This window comes from Sceloporus occidentalis, unplaced genomic scaffold (genome assembly GCF_023333645.1).
Source record: "Sceloporus occidentalis isolate IW3139 unplaced genomic scaffold, rSceOcc1.0.p SCAF_10, whole genome shotgun sequence".
Taxonomy (NCBI): Eukaryota; Metazoa; Chordata; class Lepidosauria; order Squamata; family Phrynosomatidae; genus Sceloporus; species Sceloporus occidentalis.
In genome coordinates this window covers 35,610,243-35,633,198 of record NW_028316990.1, presented here as the reverse complement: position 1 = coordinate 35,633,198, position 22,956 = coordinate 35,610,243, and the positions used below count along the sequence as shown (strand labels likewise).

Sequence of the window (22,956 nt, the reverse complement as noted above, 5' to 3'; positions counted from 1 at the left end):
ATTCACATGGAGTTGATTTTCAGAAAAATAAACATTTTCTGTGCATGAAACATCATTTCCTCCGCAGCAAATAGTATTTTTGAATGGTAGCATCATTTTCTGTGCTGAAAATCCTGTTTCCAGTGCTGAAAATGATGTTTTCAGCCAGATGAAAATTTTGCTCAGAGTGAGTCCTGAATTGCAAATAGACAATGAAAACACTCTAGTTTTCAAAGACTTTCTTACAGTGGGAATAACATTGTTTAAAGTACTTGTTGCTATCTTTGAGAACAATCTTAGTGAAGAATTACATATCTATAATAAGTAAGTACGCAATTAGATTAGGACCACTGCTTGGGATATATTCTCTGACCCTGTTCTGGTTCTCTTTCTTAAGAGCCGCCGTATTTTACCACTGAACCAGAAAGCCGAATTGTGGCCGAAGTGGAGAAGACTGTGCATATCCAGTGCCAAGCGATGGGTAAGTGAGGTGTGAACCACCGCTTGCAGTTTTGACCATTTACCGTCTTTATTAAAGTTGCTGCCAGCTACATGTCGGAACAGTGGTTTGCTTCTTTGTTTATTGCTTTATAAAATACAAATCTCTAGGTAACACACTCAGTACAACGCAAAATTAAAACAATTTTTAAAAAAGATCCAACCGTTCCCAGCCAAAAAAGACGAATCATGCCTGTCTGCTGGGCAGGCTGCCTCCTCTTCTGTTGTCGTTGTTTGTGCTCCTTGCCTGAAAGGATGCGTTCGACAAATGTGGTGGGCTAAAAAGGATTAGTGTCTTGATCCGAGTGAATTAATGGAAGTAAAACAGCGGCTCTGGGACCCATAATTTGGACTGTTGGAGAAACAATCAATAATTGCAATAGTTAAAGCTCCTTGTTTCTTTCAAAATGGAGCACTTTTGCAGTGGGAGGACAGTGTCAGTAGAAGAACATTTAAGTGTAGTTACACTTCGGTAGTAGCAAGCTTCCATCTGCGTTTTAAATGGAAGACCATTAGAACCTTCAACGTTTTTATAATTTTGCTTACAATCGAATGCTTTTTTAGGAATAATTCTATGTTAATTAAAAAACAGTGAATGTAATCTCCTTATTAGGGCTGCTAAATTGATAAACCAAAAGATAATTGACTCTGTCTCCAAATAGCCATCTAACCATGACAAGTTTCGGGTCCGCTTCCCGTATTTTCATTTTGTTTGCTTGTTTATTGAATCCACTTTTCTTCCACGGTTCCAAAGCCGTTTACAGCTGAGTATACAACTAAAGTGCTCTAACAGGAATATATAAATGTTTAACTTAAGTATGTATTGGTAAATTTATCTGAGAGCTTTGTCACTACTCCCTGTTGAATTCACTCTCTAGGGAAACTCAGCTGTGTCCCATGGGATGCATGAAATGGCGCTTCAGCAATCTAAGTCAACCCTTTGCAGGGTTTAGCACTCCACAACTGCCGCCTTAGTCTAGGCCCACAACTCTGTGTGCAACTTTAGCAATGGTCTTGTCACCTTTTGGATAGGGGTGTGTGTGTGTGTGTGTGTGTGTGTGTGTGGTTTTAGTGTTTTCTTGGTGCGCTATCTGTGTGAATTGGCTGTTGGCAAAAACAAGCACAAGTGAATAAACTATGAAAATACCCAAACATAATGAACAAGGATGCTGTCTATTTTTTGGAGTGTTGCCCTAATTCCCGAATGCCTCTTGGTGCCAGTGTGGCTTACTGCTTTTTAACTCACCCATGCATCTTAAAACATGTTCACTTTCTTAAGTGTTTACAATTCTCTGAGCTTTAGTAATGGTTTTGTGGCTATGTATTGTTGTCTAAACAAGTACACTGTCCCAATTCCTGTGGCTTGTACAGTATTAAGAAAGACAGAGGTCCATAGTTTGAAGCTCTGCAAAGTGGTCCAAAGAAGGCCACCTCTGAAGTAGAGGCAGACTGAATGTGAAGTCGAAGGCTTTCATGGCTGGCATCCATAGTTTTTTGTGGGTTTTTCGGGCTATGTAGCCATGTTCTAGAAAAACATGGTCCAAGATGAATTCATACCCAGGTTCCATTTGCAGCAGAGGGAGGGCTCTAATGTCTAAATAGCTCTACTTTAACAATGACTCTGAAGGTCAATCTAGAACAATTTTTATCCATGGGCAATGGTCATGAGACCATAATCTGAGAAATGTGATTTTATTAACCTAGCCCATTGTATAGATATTCAGGAAAAGGACACACAGCAAACACAAGTCCAAGTGGCGATAAGGATCACGGGGAGCAGGGGCAGCTTTGGCACCTTAAAATGGGGCACTGGATCCTACCCATCATTTTATGTTGGAACTTACCTGGGTATTTAGTGTCTCATGAAGATTGTGGTTTATGTGCTTTTCACCTGGTCCACTCCTGTCCAGATTTAGTGCTCCGCTTCCAGTTCTCTTGGTGCTGAAGTCAGTAGGTATACAATTGGCACTAACTTTGTTACTGTTTGTTGTAAGCCATGCTTGGTGGAGCCCAGTGCCTCAGAAAGGACATAAAATGAAATGGGAGAGTGCCAACCCAGGTACTTGAATAATAGCCCTGGGAGCATAACAGAGCTCCTTGATGCCCTGACCATAAACAGGCAGGAAGTCTCAATTTGTCACAACTCCTATGGGCTTCTTTGGCACAAAACCCATTTATTCCATCTTTGCGCACTGTGCGGGTGAGGGACAAAGATTAAATTTTCTTGATGCTACTAGATGAACTATAAATAAAATTACCACTGGTAAAGGATAGCCTTTTAACTTCACTGTAAATGGAATTTTCTCAGGAGCAAAGTTCTCCGCTCTGTTCATCCGCAGGGATTCCTGTTGCAAAGGTTTAAAATGCAATGTGTTTTTGCTAGATTTTTTTTTTTAAGAAGGAAGCTTGGGTTTAAAGATTATTTAGATTGTATGTGGTCAGCAAACTGGAAGAAAGAACGGAGAATATTTAAATTAATTGGTAACCCAGTAACTAACCAAGAAAGTTGGAGCAGTTGTTAAAGTAAAAGAACAAAAGTAACACCTATTAGTGCATAAGGAGCAACACAATGCTGCCTCTAGTTGAGCCCATTTTGGACTCACAAACATGCCGCATTAGAAAAACCTTTGTAAAGCCCCTTTCCTCTAGCCCTGATGGTGTGACGGATCATGCAAAGTATTCAGACTCTTTTAAGGCCTCTTGAAATAGATGTAAAACCTTGCCTGTAGGTACTCCATTGACTGCTATGCCACTTGAGTAGCATAGGTACAGAATAGCATTTCAGGCCTGGCACGGCTTGCTTGAGGAAGACAGTGTATTAGTAGTTCTTTCTTCTTCTTCTGAATTCATCTAAGAACTCAGGATTTGTGCATGCTGGTGCTTTCAAATGCATTCATTTCCAAAGACTGAAGTGTGGGAGATTTAAAGAAATAATATGTTTTGTTGTTTCAATACTCAGACAGCATTCTCTCATATGGAGAGAAAGGGCTACATATAGCAGCTTTCTGCAGGATTGGAAATGTGTATTTTTAGGGTTCCTCCTTCCTTGGAGCACCTCCATACTCAGCAGATACTCTCCTTCCAGATTTGGTTGCTTTCTCCATCAGAAAGGGGACATGACGCTAGCACATTTCTCTCTTCACATGTTGACCCAACATGTATGCAAATGAACAAATAGGTCTTTGGAGTTGGAAGAAATAGCTCTCCGCTGATAACATGATTGAAAATGTTGTTAAGAATGTTAAATGGTTAGGAGGAGATTGAGAGAATAATGCCAAGTGCTAGACTTCATGTTATTGTGTTTCCACAATTGCCATTATTTAAGCTTCAGAGCATTCCCAATGTCCTCTGTCTGGAGGACTATTCCGTTTTTGTCTCATCTGTTTCCTCATTACTCAGTGGCAATTTGTATTTGCCCAGGAGGGATTTCGTGACATTAATAACATTTGCATTGAGAATTCTGACAATCAGACTGTACACAAATTCTATAGATGGCTCTTTGGTATGAAATTTAAATTGTGTTTATTTCACAGTGGTACGCTGCGTCTATTTTGTATCAGACAACACACACAGCACACAAAAGACGATTCTCTTGGGCCATAAATAGCTTTATTATTCAAGCAAAATGGAAACTTCAAATGTGATTTCAGGAACTGATTATATCCTTGTAGAGAAATATAATTTCGCGGCTGCTCCCAATATTCCCCCCTCCTTTTAAAAAAAAAAAATTCTCACTTGTTGCTGTGTTCTTGAGAAGAAGGATGTATCTTTCATTCGATGCAGAAAGATTTAGCAAATCTAGTCAAAAATCTGCCAAACAGTGATACCTTCCTTGGCCAACCAAAATGCACAATAGACATGTTGCAAAAAAAGGGGACATGGAATTGTAATTCTTTGTATGTAATTCAGAGCTTGACTTTGGGCTTTCTACAGATTTTTCCCCCTCTTTGACAACATAATATATGCTTCATAGGAGTTATTTTCAGAACGGTTTATCTGTATAAAACCCTATAATGGGCAATGACAGCTTAGCATAAAGTACTGTGTTGTGCCTATGCATAATTAAGCGTTTTCTCTCTGTGCGTCTGTTTTGGGCAGGTGTCCCCCGTCCTACTCTGGCCTGGTATAAGGATGCTGTCCCTGTGCTCAAACTGCTGAATCCGCGTTACAAAGTCCTGCTCAATGGGAGTCTTCAGATCCAGGGATTGCAACCGGATGACTCTGGGATCTTCCAGTGTTTTGCAAGGAATGAGGCTGGAGAGATGCAGACCTATACCTTCTTGGATGTTACTAGTAAGTCTAGACCTGTATAGAAGGGCAGGAGAGATGTGGAAGAGTTCACAGACCCAGTCTTCTCACTATTGATGGCCTAGTTTTTAAAAAAGACTTTCTTTGTGGTTTGGGATGGAATGGGGAGTGGATGGGAATTATCTGAACGATACGCCATCCTCCCTGTGATAGCTGCTCTTTCCAAACCTATCCAAAAGATACAAGATGTTATACTTTTCAAAGGTCTTCTTTTGGCGGATAAAGTGAAAATTGCTTGCATGTTTCCACCTGCCATAGCTGCACCAATTGGACAACGTTTCTTCACCTGCTAACAAACAAGGCAGTAGTTGCATATGAGACACAAACTAGTTTCTACTTATAATTCCGTGTCCCTGTTTTTATGAGGCACAGGTTGTCACTTTACGCACAGTCTCATTTAAGAGCGAACATAAACAGTAAATCCTCTGCAAACCTTCTGTCACAGAGGATTCCTATAACTGGAAGCCAAATGCTGAACTCAAGGAACTAATGGATTCATCCAGAAAAAACTGAGTGACGAGGGCTCTGTCCTTTTTGTTCTTAAACAGTAAGGGCATTTCACACATGACTTTTGTCTCATTCTTATCCTAAAAAAATTATAATGTACAGAACGGCGTCACAAATGTAAACATGTCAGGGAGTTGCCAGCTAATTGCTTTCTGTTTTATATTGGATGGAAAGTAAGTATGAAGTGGCCTTTAGATATGATGAAAGTGTGGGCAACTCATACATTGGGGACTTGTTGCTGCCTGAACTGACCATCTGGTATAGAAGAGATTACTCTGATCAATATTAATGTGTCTGGTTTTTTAAAATATTGTGGCCACAGTGCTTTAATTGCAGCTTCCAGAATATTATTCCGAATGAAACGAGAAAGGCCATACCCTTCCAGAGATTGCCAGCTATATCCCAAAGGAAGTGTACTTGCAACTCTTTCCTTGTCGCTGGGATGATTTTATTGTCTTCCGATATTGGGGAAATTGTTAGAATTGCGGTATTCTTGAGGCGGGTGTGAATTGCAACCTTTCATAAATGGAGTTCAAATGTCGGCACCGTAATCCTGAAATTAGGCCAGACAGAATTTATTCTGATTTATGCTTTCTGTTTAAAATTGCCCAACAAAAAACTCCAGCTTTGAAGAACAACAACAAAATGGGCACCATTTTAGGGAAGAATTTTGGAAAATATTCAAAATATAGCCCAAAATATGTTGTGGTTATTCCTTTCTACATAGGCAATGTAGGCTTGGTGGTAGGTACAGTAGATGACTATCTAGCTTATAATGTCTTCTAACCGCTTTGGCTTTAGCAATGACAGTTATTTGCTGGATTCCTGCATGATGGATGGGTGCCTGGCTATAGCATCTCCAGCGACTGGCACCGGATTATGTTGTTAGATCTTTCCTAGGCTTACCTCTGAACACATGTGGTGCTCTTATAATGTCTGATATCTTTTCTGGGCTGGAGATAATAAGACTGCCCCTGTTTGATCTTTGCAATGGAAGCCGAAAGAATGTGGCACATTAAAACAGAATGGCAAGAAAAGATTGGTAGAAACACAGGAACACTTTGGATGAGAATCAAATGGAAACTTCTTTTGGCTGACATTTAGCTTTCCAAACTAATGTCAGACTCATGTGGCTTTTCATCTTAAAGAAGCATGTTAGGGAGATAAAAGCAAATAGCTCTGTTTATTTCAGTTCATCTGCTTTTCCTCCAAAACCCTCTTTTTAAAAACCTTTGGCGTTCCCTTGTTGCTTGCACTTGTACAACTGCTGCCAGGGTTTTTATTTTATTCATTTAGCCGATAACCCAAGTTGAGAAAATCCCAGGAGATAAATAGGGAAAGGTTACTTTCTCGTCTGAAAGGTTTTCTTGTTGTTATTGTCAGGTGCTTGTCCATTACCGGTGTTATAAAAATAGACAGAAAAATTCCATAGGGAATTTAGAGATCTCTCAAAGAGTTCTCCGAGAACTTTAGAAAATAAATAAATAAAATAAACCACCTTGTTTTTTTGTTCCAGATGTTGCTCCCACTTTTACGCAGCCTCCAGCCGATACCACTGTGACCGAAGGGATGACTGCAGTGTTAAGATGTGATGTTTCTGGAGCTCCAAAGCCTGCCATTGCTTGGAGACGGGGTAAAATCTCATTATTCTGTTGGGAAATCACTCAAATTACCTCTCTTCTCCAGGAGGAATTAGTCTAGGATTAGCTTCTTCATGCACTGCAAATCAGAGGAGTAAAGCTATTCTCACACACTTTGTTTCAGGGAACCAGATTTTGGCCAGTGGCTCTGTCCAGATCCCCAGGTTCCTCCTCCTTGAGTCTGGAGGGCTCCGGATAACGCCTGTCTTCATTCAAGATGCCGGAAACTATACTTGCTGTGCAGTCAACTCTGAAGGAATCCTAAATGCTTCTGCTGCTCTCACCGTGTGGAGTAAGGACCATGTTTCTTTCAAATGCTAGTATTAATGAAGGTCTAATCTGCTTCGATAGTGCTTTCTGGTAACCAGTTTTCAAAGTTTCCATTTATGGGTGCTAACTGAATAACTGAGAAGGGATGTTCTGTGTAGCATTTAGAGTCGGTTCAAGTTGGCTCACCAGCTGTTTTGGACTACAACTCACATAAATCCTTTACTTTTGTGCATGCTGCCTCTCCACAATATCTGGAGAGTCGGAGGTTCCTCACCTCTGATTTAAAAACAGAGGTAGAAACCTTGTTCTTCTCTCAACAGAAGCGATGAGGATTTTTTAAAGATCTTATATCTTAATCCCTTTGTTGAATATTTCTACTAAAAGGATTGCTGAATGACAGTGAAGAGGTCACTGCTTGGATCCCTCTTATTGATTTGTTTAATTTATATTCCACCTTTCTCCCAGTATGAGGAATAACCAGAAGTCTATGGACTTTATCATACGGGAGGCAAGCATCATTAAATCAGCAATAAATCCCATCAATATTGTGCAATAACGGGTTGATTTTCACACGGCATCACCGTTATCACCTGCTTATCCTGTAAATAAAGTGGCAAAATCGTGCCACTTTTTATTCAAGGGAAAATCCCATGAATAAAAAGGTGTGATTTTACCGCTTTATTTATGAGATAATAGTGATTTTTCCACTTTATTCAATGGCATGATAATGGCAACATCATGTAAAAATCAAGCTGTTATTGAGCAATATTGACGGGATTTATTGCCGATTTAATGATACTTGTCTCCCATGTTTGTTCCAGGTTTGCTTTTCTGATGTTGTCATACCTCTGCAACAGGAGCCCTTTGGGAAATTAAACACGGGAGGCAAATGTAATCCCTTTGCACAACTTTTCCGGCAAACGTTGGCTGTAGGGAACTTTGCACTTTCATGTGTTTGCCAGTTGCAAGGAGTCAGGGGAGCACAAATGTTCTTGTCTGGGATGATAAATAACCACGCTGGCTGCTTTCTGAGGGCAAGCGCCCAAGTCAAGATGGAAGCCGGCAATTTTACCTGAGCTGTCGGGGTCATGTTCTTTTTCAGATCGCACTTTTATCGTCCGCCCTCCTGAGGACAGCACTGTTATTAAGGGAACCACCGCGATGCTGCAGTGCGAAGCTGCTCATGACCCCAGAATTTCAATCAGGTTGGTGGTGTCTGCAGTTGTTTGTGCAGGTTATTTGAACTTAATTTTACAAACCAGCAGCGTTGTGTTAGGTGAGCTTATTCTGGGCGCCGGGTTTTTGCGCGGCTATTCCCAGCGACCGTGTCCTAAGGTTGTAGGTTGCGCCATTAATCACGTCAAGTCCTTTTTATTTTCCCACTTCCAACTTATATATTATTTACAATGAACAATGTTCCACTTCATGACTTCAATACAACGTCCCATGATTTACTGTCAGGGGTTAATACAATATCAATAAAACTGACTTGTCAAAAGCTGATACTTAATGAGAATCAAACCCAAAGCAATTTAATGGGCTTGTAGGGATGTTGACAGAGAGGGGTCTTGAAAAATTCCTGAAAGCACCACGTCGGCCTCTGAAAGAAATCACCAATTCATCCCTGCAGAATGTAAAGTAGTTTTTAAACTGTCCAATTCTACAGGCAGGAATAAGAGGAATTCCCCTTCTATTTCTTTGAAATGATGAACATGTAGAGAAATGAAAAGCAATGCAGATGAAAAGGGGGAAAGCTAACCAAGAATGCTGTAGTTCCCTTTAGAACATGTTAACCAATACCATTGCTGTACAACAAAAAGTATAGACACAGATAGAGGGGGAAACAGTGCCTTAAAAGCTTTTTCTCCCTTGCAAATACTAACAGTGTTACATCTATGTGTGCTTCTATACATGGCTGTGAAATAGTTTCGTGCTATAAATCATAACATTGAAATCACTGACAGGGAAAAAGATGTAGAATGGCTCATAAAAATAATGAAAATTTAATGTTAGCTTTTATACAGCATATTATAAGTGTATGCAAATTTGTACATATGTTACTTTAGATAGCTTTCCAACAGCCTAAAGTAGGCCTGGATCTATTCTGTGACAGGTATAAGAAAGTAGCTAACAAATATTCTTGAAATACACTCCCTTTCTTTCCATTTATATTCAAATGTATTCAAGAGGAGAGTATTATCCTTTGCTGTGCACCCTAAATCTTGAAAGGGTACATATGACCCCCAAAAATTATGAATTGCTGCCAATCCATATTTGGTGGAAGGAATAAGAGTTCTTGAATTAAAAAAAGTCATATATCTACTATGTTCTGGGACAGGAGCCCAGAGTTGGGTCCAGAGCTTGGGGGGCCTAGTGTGGTGTCCATAGGTTTCTGGGGATTCTGGAACAAAAGCTGCTGTCTCCTTTAAGTCATTTTCATTTTAAGTCATACAACTTTTAAAAAACAACAACACAATGAAGTAAACTAAGGAAGGTTATGCCCTTGCCTCTTTGCATTTCCGAGAAGCAAACACAAAAAGACCAGCATCCTGGGCCCTCTCCCAAAAGCCCACACCTTGTTTAGATTGATCATCCATGCTTCAAATTTGATTTTGAAGGAGTAGAATTACACCCTCCGTCTTGAACCGTAGTGCATTTTATTAGAGTTGCCGGCCTGCCAGACATTGACTGCATCCAAATGAGACCTTGGAAGATGACTAGCAAGCATCGCTGTGCTTCATAATTATTTAGCTCTGTTTTTACCATATAATTTCAGCACTTGATATGTCATCATTTTTAACGAAATAGACAGCTGACTTTAATGGTCTGAAATACTGTGACAATCAGGTATGTTTGGAAGAAGGACAACGTTGTCATAAATCCATCTAGCAGCTCCCGCGTCACGATAGAAAAAGATGGCGCCCTCATCATCAGCCAGACGTGGTCCGGTGACATTGGAGACTACACCTGCGAAGTCACTTCCTTCGGCGGAAACGATTCCAGAGTGGCTCGGATGGAAGTGATGTGAGTGTTGTGACTGTTTTGGATGATACTGATGATCATTTATGTCTTCCGCTATTCTATACTTTTTTTTAACTTTGACTTTTTGTTTGCTTTAAGAAATTGAATCGGTTCATTCTATGTAATACGTCTCTCTAGAGGTGGTGAAGCATAGATTACTGTCTATACTCATCTATTTTCCTTTGCTTCATCCTATAAATCCATGGTTACATGCCCCTGAGTGTTACTCTCAACTTATCCACGGCATTTTACAGATGCAAGGTTGAGTAGACAGTTCAGTAGCTTATTACACAGAGTCCAGGTGCAAGCCCAGAACCTTCCGGTTCAGTTCTTTAAGTCCCTGCTGTAGTAAACTATCCCTTCTTCTTCATGAAGAGCTGTGTCTGACCATGATTATCCATATTAAATGCTCCAGCGATGAGTGTAAAATTGAAAGGGACCTGCATTGATTGTTCTTCTTCGGCTTTGCTGATCCTCAAGCTTTGATGGAAGTGGATTGTAAGAATAGCTGGCAGTTTTGTAGAGCAGGAGAAGATGATAGTCTAATGCAATAATCTTTTAGAATGAACCTGAGCACTGATGTTTTGGGGTTGTTGTTTTTAATAGCATCAGTTTCTGCTGGCTAGTCACACCTAATCTTTTGTCGGAGAAGATGCCTAAGAACGCTTCTTCAACCTTGCACCATAATGGGTTCATTTCTGAGGGTTTTGTGGTTGATTATAACATCCATCTTGCATCACCTCTTTAGTGCCAGGGTTGGATTATGTTTGGAAACCATTGGTTTTACATTCTCTCCCTTGGTTCTCCTGGAATGCATTCATACTGCTGTTGAAAATCTGTAAAAGGGCCGAGGAGTATCTGCAAAATCTATAAAAGGCCAAGAAGAGAACCCCAAACAGATTGTTTCTTCCGAGACTTAATTAGATTGTTGCTTTCTGTGGTTAAATTGATGCCTTCTGCACTTCTCTGAGGGCCTTTGAGAACAGACCAGGTGCAACTTTATAACCTTAGCATTAAAGCTAAACAGCTAGCGCACACTGATGCAGCACCATTTAGGAAACCTTAAAAGTGTAGGGTTCTCCACTGATCGTTTTATATAACCCTCCTCTTTTGACTGGGTGTCCTCCAAAATCTCACAGACTTTGCCAATCCTGCTGCAAAATTGTGTTAACCAGAGATGGCAGGAATTGAACCGGGAACCTTATGCATACAAAATACTTGTTCAGCCACTAAACTGGCTTCTGGCCTAGGCCCAGTCTATTTGAAAGACCTATTTGAAGTCTCCCTGCCAGAGTCTTAGGATCCTCAGGGGAAGGCTTTCTCTTAGTCCTGCCTCCATCACAGGTTCATGCGATGGAGAAAGCGCCTTCTTGGTGGCTTCCCATACTGTCAAATTCCCTTCCATAGGAGGCTAGGCTGGTCTCCTTTTGCAAGCCGTCAAAGACCTTTTTATTCAAGCCAGCTTTTAATGCATAATTGCTTGCAAGAAGCTGCCTTCTGGGGGTGAGTGGGTGGGTAACCTAGTTTGAATTTTTGAATGCTTTAATGCTTTTATATTGTTTAATTATGGTTTTAAAAACAGTGATCCTTTAATTGTGTTTCAATTTTATTATGTGTTTAGCTGAGCATTCTTGTTTGTGAACCACTTTGCTAGGAGAAAGGGGGCATATAGGTGCAGTAAATAAAATAAAGAAGATGGTGGCCTCTGTCCAGTGACTCAGGATCATGGCTTTCCATGATTCTTATACCTTGGTCTCTGAGAGCTCTTTCTTTACTTTAATGTTAGATGACAGGTGCCATGCCATGGCCATACATTGGTAAAGATGTTGCTTCAGAAGAAGCAATGCGTGGAAACCAGAGGGGCTTCACCAAGGAAAAGAAGGCCAGATACGAGTACAGTGCTGGCAACATAAAGGACGTCCGTTTGAATTTCTCCTTTATTAAGTGCGAGTTAATAATAGTGATTCTCGCAGATGTATAGGAACAAGACTCCAAATGACACCCTGATAAAAAGCCATCTCGTCATGGGTGCCATCTCCATCTATTCCTCCAATTGCTTTGACTGCCTCTTACCATTTGTACGCTCTCTCTTTTTTATTATTTTGCATGCTTCATCTAAGTGAGAACAATCGGGAAGAAGTCAGGCAGAAAGCAGATTATCTTTTCCACACAATAGAGAAGGTTTTCAGTAATTTCCAGCCTCTCTGGTGGGCTATTATCCGGGAAGGAAAAAATTACTGCTGCATCCAAATTTACCTGCAGGAAGAGAAAACACACACACACACCGGCACAAAAGACAAGAAGCCCCTTTCCTTGTCAAATGCCAAATGAATAGATTATTTTTGCTAATGTTTCGAAAGGTCAGATCCTACTCCTTCCCACACACAGACTTTTAGGTCATCTGGAGAAGCAAAAATGGTGTCTTGTAAAATAAATGTGAAATGCCTTCCCCAGAAACATGAAAATTCTTTGGAAATTTGCATTGATATAAAACTGTAAAAAGGCATAATAATGAAAGATTGAGTTCCAAAGAAAGATTATTTTCATTAGTGCAGACAGGGGAGAAAACTACAGAGGACCTATAGCTAAGTAGTGGGATATGCTTCTGTACGTAGAACATCTCTAGCAAAATATTATCTTGATATTCTCTCTTACCCTACTTTTCCAGCTGCTTTTAAAATGCCCCAGTTGCTCTCTCCTCCTTCCACTTTACTCATTACCCCTTACTTACATTCTGCAAATAATAATTGGGAAGAAAAGGAGCAGAATATTGCCCTTTCCAGTAGGCTCAGCCTAAAGCAAACTGCTGCATCCTATCCTATGCCCCTTCCTCATCAATAACTTTTGCCACCTTGACCACATTCTGGTTTTTCTTGACCCAACATCTCATGGTTTACATCTGCAAAACAGCAAAAGGTTTGAAAATCCCAGGAATCTGTAGATAGTCCTGTGAGAGATCTTTCCCCCCAAAACCTGGAGATCTGATCAGTGTAGATGATACAGAGTTAAACAACTTAACAGTCTGATTTGATATAAGGCAGATTCTACTAAACAAAGGATACGTGAACTCATGGTATGCAGCCCAATTCATCTCTGATATAAAATTTAATTATCTGCGAGGCCACCAAAGACGGTGGGGCTGAAATCCAACTCAGTGTATTCAGGGTTGGGAGTAGACATCTGGTGGCTAAGTTGGCACTACTTAGCTGAGCCGCTGCCAAACGCTTGTATGAAAGGTATAATTTATAGCAGAGAAGCTGCAGGTGGTGGGATGGTGCTTAACCCTTCCCTAACCTATATGTTTTTCTTATATGTGATTCAGCACATGTACACCCTCAGAGTTGCTGAGGACAGTAGGCTGGTGTAACATTTCCATCTCATCTACTCCTTTGTCCTCTTCTTTGCTGCTTTGCAACTGTTTGCTAGCAACAAACTGCATATACTCATGTATAAGTCTAGAAATGTAGGTTAAAAAACTGACCCCAAAAATCTAAGTCGACTTATCCACAGGTCCATGTAAGTATTGTATCTTAACTCTTATTTAAAAGAAGGAACCATCGCATTGTGAAAGTCAAGAGTATAATCTGTCCTGGAAGCACTGACCCCCCTCTTTTCTCTCATCCATCCAGCTTTAAGAGTGAGCACAAAGAGTTATGACTGCTGGAATTTTGTACATGCTTTGATATGGTTTTCCTTTGCTTCATCTTTTAGATCCTTTGCTATATGCCCCTAAATTTTACCCTTGACTTATGTACGAGTCTTATCAATATCCATAATTTTGCCCCCAAAACTTATCCTCAACTTATACATGAGGCTGACTTATAGTTGAGTATATACGGTAGGTTGCTTCTCCAGAACAATTTTTACTCTCTTCTTAACTTGGCAGCAGTTGAGAAGCAACTTGGTTGCTCACCAATGGATCTGCCAATGGTCCTCTAGTTGAGGTCAACTTAGTTGACCGTAATAAGGATGGACTAGAACCAGTTAAAACCATAAGATTCTGTTTTGTTCATTGGCTTTTTATGCCTCTATTTCCCTACCACCAGCTGAGCTACTTACCACGAGTTCATGGCAGACTTAACTTCAGAAGTCTTTTATGATTATGAAGGAATGCCTTTTCCCCCCTTCCCCTTTCTTGTTTTAAATAAATTGACAGAGAAGCTTGCTTAATCTCTCTTGCCTTCTTGGTAATCCTCTCTTCAGTCACAGTCTTTCTAATTACCTGCTGTTCGGCTCCCCTTCCAACCTTCGGCGAGAAGTCTTTCCAAAAACATGTCTGGTTGGGTTTTTTTATTCCCTCCTTAGCACAAATAGCTTGCTTTCAGCTAATTTTATAAGCAAGTCAGTGGGTGTTTGCTGAGCAAAATTTGTAGCCGCCCTCTGGCAGTTGCAGACTGTTTTTGGAAAACACTGGGGGATTTGTGCCGACTGTGTATCGCCTTTGAGGATCTAACGTTTATTCTCCAGCCTTAAGGTTGTGATGAAACAGTTCCCACTCTTTTAGGTGAGGTGCTAGGAAAATCAAAATGTTGCCAAATCCCAGAAGGCTGCTTACTTACGATCAGACACTCACTGTCTGAGGTTGCATCTTCATTGCGGAAATAATGTGGTTTGGCACAGCTTTGACTGCCGTGGCTCAGTGCTGTGGGATACTGGGATTTGTAGTTTGGGGAGATATTTATCTGCCTCTTTCAGAGAGCTCTGGTGCCGCAACAAACTCCAGATCCACGGATTCCATAGCATTGATCCATAGCAGTTAAGAATTCAAAATATAACCACGTTAGTCTCCATAACCTCCATAACCACAGATCATTTTATCCATGGATTAAAGCATCCACAGCTCAAAAATATTTTAAAAATCTATAAATTCCAAAGAACAAACCTTGATTTTGCCATTTTATATAAGGGACACCATTTTACTATGCCAGTGTATTCAATGGGACTTCAGCATCCATGGATTTTGTGATTCATGGGGTGTCCTGGAACCAAACCCCAGCGGATACCAAGGGCTGACAGAGCGATCTTGTAGCATCTTTGAGACTAACTAAAGAAAGAAGTTGGCAGCACGAGCGTTTGTAGACTTGTCTACTTCCTATTTCACCAAATCCCTCAAAGACTGAAGTCTATGAAAGCTCATGCTGCCAACTTCTTTCTTTAGTTAGTCTCAAAGGAGCTACAAGATCTCTCTACATACCTAAAGCAGTTAAAGGAGTGCCAAATTGCATTATTTCTGAAGTGCAGATGCAGCCTGAGATAGTTTTAAGGTATTAGTGGACTGCTGGATCAAAAAATGGAAAGGGGGCAGGCAATATTATAAGCAACTTGAACTATACAGCCATATTCAGTCTATGCAATTTTGAAGGGTGGCATACAAAGAGAGTGGGACTGTGTGCCCTGTCTTTAGCTTCCTGGAGAAAATATGGCCTATGTACCAACAGAAAGCAGTCCATAACAGAGGCTCAATAAATTTCAGGCTAGTTCCTTAGAGATTTCACAAAGACAGTCGTAGAGCTTTGCGGATTCTGCCCTTGTGTGTGCCCTTGTTTTGGCACAGGAGATCGCCCAATATAGATCTGTCCCCAGTCTGAGAGCCGCTTAATAGGGATATCATTTCATGGATGTCAAGAGCATGAAACTTAAATTTCTTGGAGAGGGAAGTCGCAGTATTCACAAACACGTAAGTGTTTATGGTGATGGTGTGTCAACAATTTCTCATCTCCTTGGCTCTCCATATTTTCTGTTCTCCTGTATATAACGTAGAAACATTTGTTCAAGTGAGATTAATAATTGTTCACCTCCACTTGTGTGATCAAGTGAGAGACCAATACAGTTCCCCAACTCGAGGGTTCTCCTTCAGTTTTAAATGATGGTTCCTGCTGAGAAATATTTCTTGCTAGCTCAGTGCCTTTCCTTGTAGTACTTTCCTTGTAGTAACCTCAGCATCTTAGCATCCACTGCAACTGACACTTACTTAAGAAGTCAACAGATCCTTGTGCTTAGATTTTGCGGTCTTATTAATTAGCACAGAATGCTTCTTAACCAAAAATATTGGTTCATTATTTACCCTTACTAATACTGACTCAAGATTACTATTTATGCTGTCCATTTGGTGTTTTTTTGAAAGCCTTTCCAAGAAATCCATTTTAGCAACCCCACTGTGTCCTAATCCAGAATAGCAGGGATTGCATTAGAGACGAAGAACTTCAAAGTGATTGATGCTCTAGCACATTAATATTAAAGCTTGGAGGAAGTCTTGCAAGATATAAACAAGACCTTGCATTTAAACGCAGGACAACCCAAAAGGGACATTAACTTGTACAGTGTTTCCCCAAACGGCAATCAAACCGACTTTCCTAATGAGTGCAGACAAGTTTGACATTCAGTCTTTCAGATGCAGAGGAGTCTCTTTATATTTCCGCTAAAGACCAGAATTCTAAATAGGCCAAAACAATCCCCTTCTAGATCAACTTTTGACATAAGCAGAATGACAGATGCCTTGGCCATGCATGCTTCATTTCTTTCCAGCAAGTGCAAAGTAACTTTGAATGGCTACCTTTTAAAAACTGATCTACCTTATTATATTTCCGTTACATCATTATATGGTCGCATTTTATTGACTGTGGTATCACTGTGGAGCGGTGAAACAAAAAAGCTCTAATTTGCGATGGGTGCTGAAAGACAAGCAGCTAGGGAAAAGAAAAGGCAGCAAAGAATATTAGAATGTGAAAACAGTTGCAGAGGAGGGATAAAAAGTATTTTTTCTCCAGCAATGTAAAGTGGAAATATTTGGCACAATCATAGTACATAACTTGAATATAGCCCAGAGGTATAATCTCTTGCATTCCCAGGATTTTAATTCTTTTTTACATTTGTACCCATTTTTTAAGGCAATGTCCATTACATATTGTCCCTTTAGACTGCTATATCATTCCTCCAGAGCATCTGTTGCTTCATTCTGCAGAGAGGAGGCTCTTTTGATCTGGAGTTTAATACTCACTGTCAGAACATCCCTCTCCTCTTTCTGTAATCGCTTTTACCAACTCAAACATCATTTTATTTTTCAACCCAGGTTGTGCTGCCTGGTAGGAGTTGTAATAAGCTATGGACCGTGGTTCAAAGTTAATACAAAATTAAATTCATTTCCCCTCTCTTCGTTTCGGAATCTGAGACTCGGAGCGTGCTTTTTACAGCTCTGATTTAACACTGCATCCGGAGGCCTGGAAATGCACTTGTTTATGAATCTGGACTTGTTGTGGTTTTCGATGGTGCTAAGTCCGCAGCGGCTTAATGAATTATGAAAAGAAACGAGTCCATTTTTTTAATTAAAGCATGTCAAGTACAATTACTGCTTCTTGGTCTGACCAGCCGGGGTCAGCAATAATTGATCTTGAGAGAGAACTTCCCGCGAACTGTCAGTGACAAATTGCTGGGCTGGTTGGCATTTCCTCATTCCTTGGTGAGAAGTTTGAGTTGCGCTTGGATTAGAAATGCCCCAAAGTCCCCGTTTTGTCAGCTACAAGTGGGGCTAACCCAAGGCATTCAAAGTTAGCTGAGGCAGAAAAGATAACTGAGCTACAATTAAAGGCCAACAACACTCATTGGATTTGCCCCTTAGGGATGTAGGCAGAGTCTATGTGCTGAAGAAGGGGATGCTGGGTTTGGTTCTTGGCTTCTCTGGGTAGGGAGCTACAAAAGGCCTCAGTCTGAAACTCTGAAGAGCTGCTGCCGATCAGTGTAGGTAACACTATAAGGGTAGATCTTTGTGGGTTTTTGGACTATGTGGCCATGTTCTAGAAGAGTTTATTCCTGATGTTTCACCAGCATCTGTGGCTTTGGCATCTTCAGAGAAGATCTTCCTCTGAAGATGAGCTTCCTCTGAAGATGATCTTTCTCTGAAGATGCCAGCCACAGATGCTGGCGAAACCTCAGGAATAAACTCTTCTAGAACATGGCCACAGAGCCCAAAAACCCACAAAGGTCTATGGATGCTGGCCATGAAAGCTTTTGACTGATAAGAGTAGCTTCTTAGGTCCTTGCAGTCTGTCTCAGGAACCAAGATTTTACCACTGAAGTCTTCCGTGGCTGTAGCTTGCAAAATAGCATTCCAGTTACTTTTCAGCTCAAAGTCTTAGGAGTTGCAGCTTATTTTTCTCAACTTGGTGGAGGAGGGTTACCCCATATTCCTCAACATTTCTCAGATGAAGACTGGGGCAAATGTGGCTAAGTAATGTCAGAGTGGTTAAGATGGCAAAAGTTATTAATGAAGAAGAACACGCAAGCTAGGCGAGCCTGTAGCAATTTGATTTTGCCTGAGCTTATTGGGAAGGGCAATTGCCACCTCCTCCTCTCCCTTCAGATGAATTCATTGAGTGCACATTGAACTCAGAGGTGGTTTGCCATAGCTTTCCTCTGAAATACAGCCTACTGCACCTTGTATTCATTGGTAGAGTCCCATCCAAGTACTAACCAAGGCTGTCCCTACATAGTTTCCGAGATTAGATTGAGTCTGGTGTCTTCAGGTTATTTAAGCCTTCCCTCTTTCTCTTTCTCTCTGTATATACTCCTTTTACTTGACTCTATTTTGCTAATGATCTGCCATTGAGAATACAAGCTGCTAAGTGATTTTTACATGGTTGAGGCCTAAGAGCATGGGCAATAATTTTGGCTGGGTGTGCTGTATGGATGGCGACAATGTCTTCTGTTTGCCCAAGTGTAAAAAAATCCTCCTTAAATCATCTCTCCTCCTCATTCCTTCCCCCTTGGTCTCCTATTCATATGTTTTACAGCTATTCCATTACTAAGGACATGCTGTAAAAACAATTTATGGACCAAGTGTCTCAATTTAAAAAAACAACCAAATTTGAAATTGGCTTTTCCCACCACTTTACGTAAGACTCCCATTAGCTGTTTTAAGTGTCAGGCTAAGAAATTTCTGGATCAATCATCATTTAGGAACTGGACAAAACTCAGCTTCACATTGACTGTTTTTATATATATTTATATATTTCATTTGTACATTAGGCAGAAAGCTGTGTTTCCATCATGGCACCCTTCTGATGTCTTAACTGCCTATAAGCACCGTGCGTAAGGGCATACAGCAAAGGGTAGGCTTTGTAAATGTTTCTTTCTAAGTTGCAACGGACTGTTTTTGGTCTCTCCTAGAGAACTGCCTCACCCCCCTCAGAACCTGCTGGCCACCTTGAACTCCTCCTTTAGCCGCAGCGTGATCCTCTCCTGGGTGCGTCCCTTCGATGGAAATAGTCCCGTCCTTCACTACATTGTTGAACTCTCCGAGAACAGTAAGTGAAGCAAAGCCCTCTTTCACCCTTTTCTATCCTTCACCTAGGAAGACGTCATTTCATATTTTGGGGGATTTTTTGAGCCGTTAAGCTGGTGTCCTCCGTATCTCTCTTTTTTACACTTGCAAATATACATGTGGATTTTTAAAAAGCGCAATTACTCTCCTCCAGTGAATAAGGCTGCGTTCTGCTAGGCTGGGGATTCTAATTGGGAGCTTCCCTGAACCACAACTGCTCCTCAGACTGCTGCACATGGCATTAGGTTTGACTTAATGTGCCAGGCATGGCTGCCTTGATGTTCATTGCTCAGGAATGAAATTAGGTACCCTGTCACAGTTCTGAAGTTTAGTTTATGTCTATTGTCATGGAAATCATTATTACAAGAGGTCTCCCTTTGCACCAGAGTCTGGTTCAAGATCCCATGCATTATCCACCTTTCTTTACTGTCCAAACATCCTCCGTCAAAAACACTTTTTTTCCCCTTTTCGCTCTGCTTCACCAACACTACAATACAGTGCCAGGCACTCTCACATAGGTGCACATAAGCTTGCACTTTGGCGAAAGCTAGCTTGCAATTTGGAGATGTTCCACTTACCTTTACGTTTACTGCTGTCAGCCAAGAGCTGAGGCTGCCGTACCTTCTCTCATTTATTCCTGTCACCCTGGTCCTTCTCTTTTCCCTCTCCCCCAACATCTGCATGGCACATCTGGAATCTTGTGCCCAACAGCAGGCATGGGAAAGAGTGAACACAAAAACGGTTGGGTGGGGAGTGGGAATAGGCTGCAGCTGCTTTGTCTCCCAGAAAGATAAAGTGGAAATCTTCATGTTCCAAGGAAGCAGCCTTCATTCGTACCTTTGAACCCTTTTCATCTTTTGCAAACACAAACTCACACTCTCTGTTTCACTCTCTGTCTCTCTCTCACACACACTCTGCTGCCATACAACACTGATAACCTCGCATTCAGTCTCTGCCTCTCATTTCTTGCTTTACACAGATGGGTGTGATAGAGAAATGAAGGAATCAGGATGCAGCCAAAGAAAAGTATATTGAGCATGCATGAAGCTGATCATGTGCACACACACACACATGCACACACAACATATGCATCAGTGGAGGTTGCCCTTGTTCAAATGTTGTAGGATGCCAGAGCAAATGGGAAGACCTAATATGTATTTACTTGACTATTATATTTTGAAAAAGCTGCATATATTGCGGGTTTGAGCCTAGTCTGTGACAGACCTCTCCTTTTTTTTTGTAATCCAAGTGCCCTGCTGTAAACTTCAGTCATTTTGCTGATTCTCAGCAGCCATACTCTAAGAATATCAATGCAACTGGATATTTATGGGTTAGAAAGGTGGGCTTGTACATGCAGCTTTGAGTGGCCTTCAGGTACAATTCAGAGTATCAGGCTTTGCAGGAATCTGTCCTGGAGATAGGGATGACACTGTCAACTGGAAAATACAGTAATTCAGCTCTAAAAATCTGTAAGAAGCTCAGCAGAGATCTGATAACATCCTACAGAAATTGCTTCGATAATCCTGGAGAGTATGAAGGGATTTTCTGAACTCTCACACGCTGTCAGGCAAATCCGATGATTTTAGCTGATGGCATTGTAATCTACCACAGGAAAGGCCTTAGTGCATATCAGATACATGCACTTCACTCTGCTTTGTGTCGGCAAGCACACAAACAAAGAACTGAGAGAGCCTAGTAAGTGAGAGCTGTCATTACAGAAATGTTTCATTTAACTCAGATGGTCTAATCTTTTGGGAGGATGCTTCTTTGGATGACCTGAAGTCGGGCTTCCCTTGGACTCATTTGGTGATCTTGGGCATGCTATTCTGCATTACTTCCTGTTTATCCTACGTAGAATAAGGATAACTGATCATGTTACACATCATAAAACTGTTGCTAGGATCAGTGAATATTGTTAAACAGTTTGTACTTGGTAAATGGCTAGATGCAAAGGGAAAACAGCATGCTTGTGATGCTTTCTTTGCAACAAATCCAGCAGGCGCCATTCTCCTCTTGCTTCTCATACTCTCTTGCATTTTAGCCTTTGCAGGAAAACATGGATCCAGTCAGTGTCTCCCTATGGGAATGGGGTTGCAAACTTGCTAAGACATGAAGAAAGGGGGAACAAACTGTTGGAAACCAGTGTTCATTCTCTTCAAACTCCCATTTACATTTGCTATTAGAGCAATAGGAAGTAATATTTGGCTATCCGGTCTGTCTCCATACCATTCACACTGTCCCTTAAGCTTTTCTCATTTGATATACTGTAATGCATGATCACCAGAAATCAATAAATCTGAGCAACCAGATTCTTCCCTCCCTCCTCTCTTCCTCTTTCAAGATGGTGTGTCCATTCTACCAAGTTCCTTCATTACTTAAAATGTTGTCTAAATCCTGACTAAATAAAGAAAACTATGTATATATGTTTAGGATATGTAATATTTCAATGGAACTAGTATATATACATTGAATGCTGCCTTGCTTTAATATTGGCCTTGCTTTGATGGTCTCAAGAGAGTCAATGCATTTCTCTGTAAACTCTGTTAAAAGATACTTAATTGAACCGTCATTCCTAAAAAGGGTCTGACACTCCAGGAGACTATTCCACATTCATAACAAACTAACAGCATAAGTAATTTGACAAAACGTCCACCATTTATAGAAAATCATTCTGCGGAATAGTTAAAAGTAATAGACTTCCAGATGGTGCCGCTTCCGACCACAGATTGGGTATGTCCTTTTTCTGAATTCCCCTCATTTCAAACAAAAAGGCAGTTCATTGCCTCTGACGAATGAACTGGTACATCAGACCCTGGGAAAGCTTTCAAAAGCAGGTTTACTAGGCACAGGAATTTGGGACATGCATTTAAAAATACTAGTTTCCACCCAAAATAGAACACTCTGGAATGTCACCATCTCAGCTTCAGGTGTAGAATGCAAGCAAAGACCATTTAAAACTTATAATCAGAGCTTAAAAGGGAAATCAGAGATTATGCTATAGAGTCAAAGGTCAGTCATTGGCCTTATATAGTTTGATATTTGTGCTCCTTGTGTAAATCTCCACACTTTCCTCACTACACTAAAATATCCCTCCTTCCCTGCTATCAAAAGGCCACCTGAGTATAGGAATATGCAAGCACTTCTTTTCTTGATGTCTCCAAGTTGAGTGACTCAAGCAAAATATGCAGAGACCATTCTGTCTCTGTGGCTAAAGGAAGAGAAAGCCTTGGAAAGCATGTAAATAGAGAGTGCTGATTAGTGCTTTCCTTTCCAGTTTGCCATGATGGGTTTCCTTTTCCTCACACTAAACTGTAGGGTAATTCCATCTGGTTTTTCCTGGCGATGTTCTTGCCAACACTGTGGGCTTCACTTTTGCTTGTCACATGCAGTTTCTCTGCCTTGTCTACTGAAATATTG

General features: G+C 40.8%; 1 protein-coding gene across 4 annotated transcripts in view; it reads left to right on the top strand.

Moving 5' to 3' along the window:
* SDK1 (sidekick cell adhesion molecule 1) overlaps window positions 1-22,956 on the top strand; it is a 445,458-nt gene that overhangs the window by 249,536 nt on the left and 172,966 nt on the right. For 3 of the 4 annotated variants that reach the window (XM_089477072.1, XM_089477069.1, XM_089477073.1), the window contains exons 8-14: window positions 377-460; window positions 4,576-4,770; window positions 6,809-6,925; window positions 7,057-7,224; window positions 8,305-8,407; window positions 10,050-10,226; window positions 19,386-19,522. In XM_089477072.1, the coding sequence (XP_089333198.1) occupies window positions 377-460; window positions 4,576-4,770; window positions 6,809-6,925; window positions 7,057-7,224; window positions 8,305-8,407; window positions 10,050-10,226; window positions 19,386-19,522 (981 nt within the window). The remainder of the gene's footprint in view (window positions 1-376; window positions 461-4,575; window positions 4,771-6,808; window positions 6,926-7,056; window positions 7,225-8,304; window positions 8,408-10,049; window positions 10,227-19,385; window positions 19,523-22,956) is intronic. The other variant, XM_089477071.1, reaches the window with a different exon arrangement.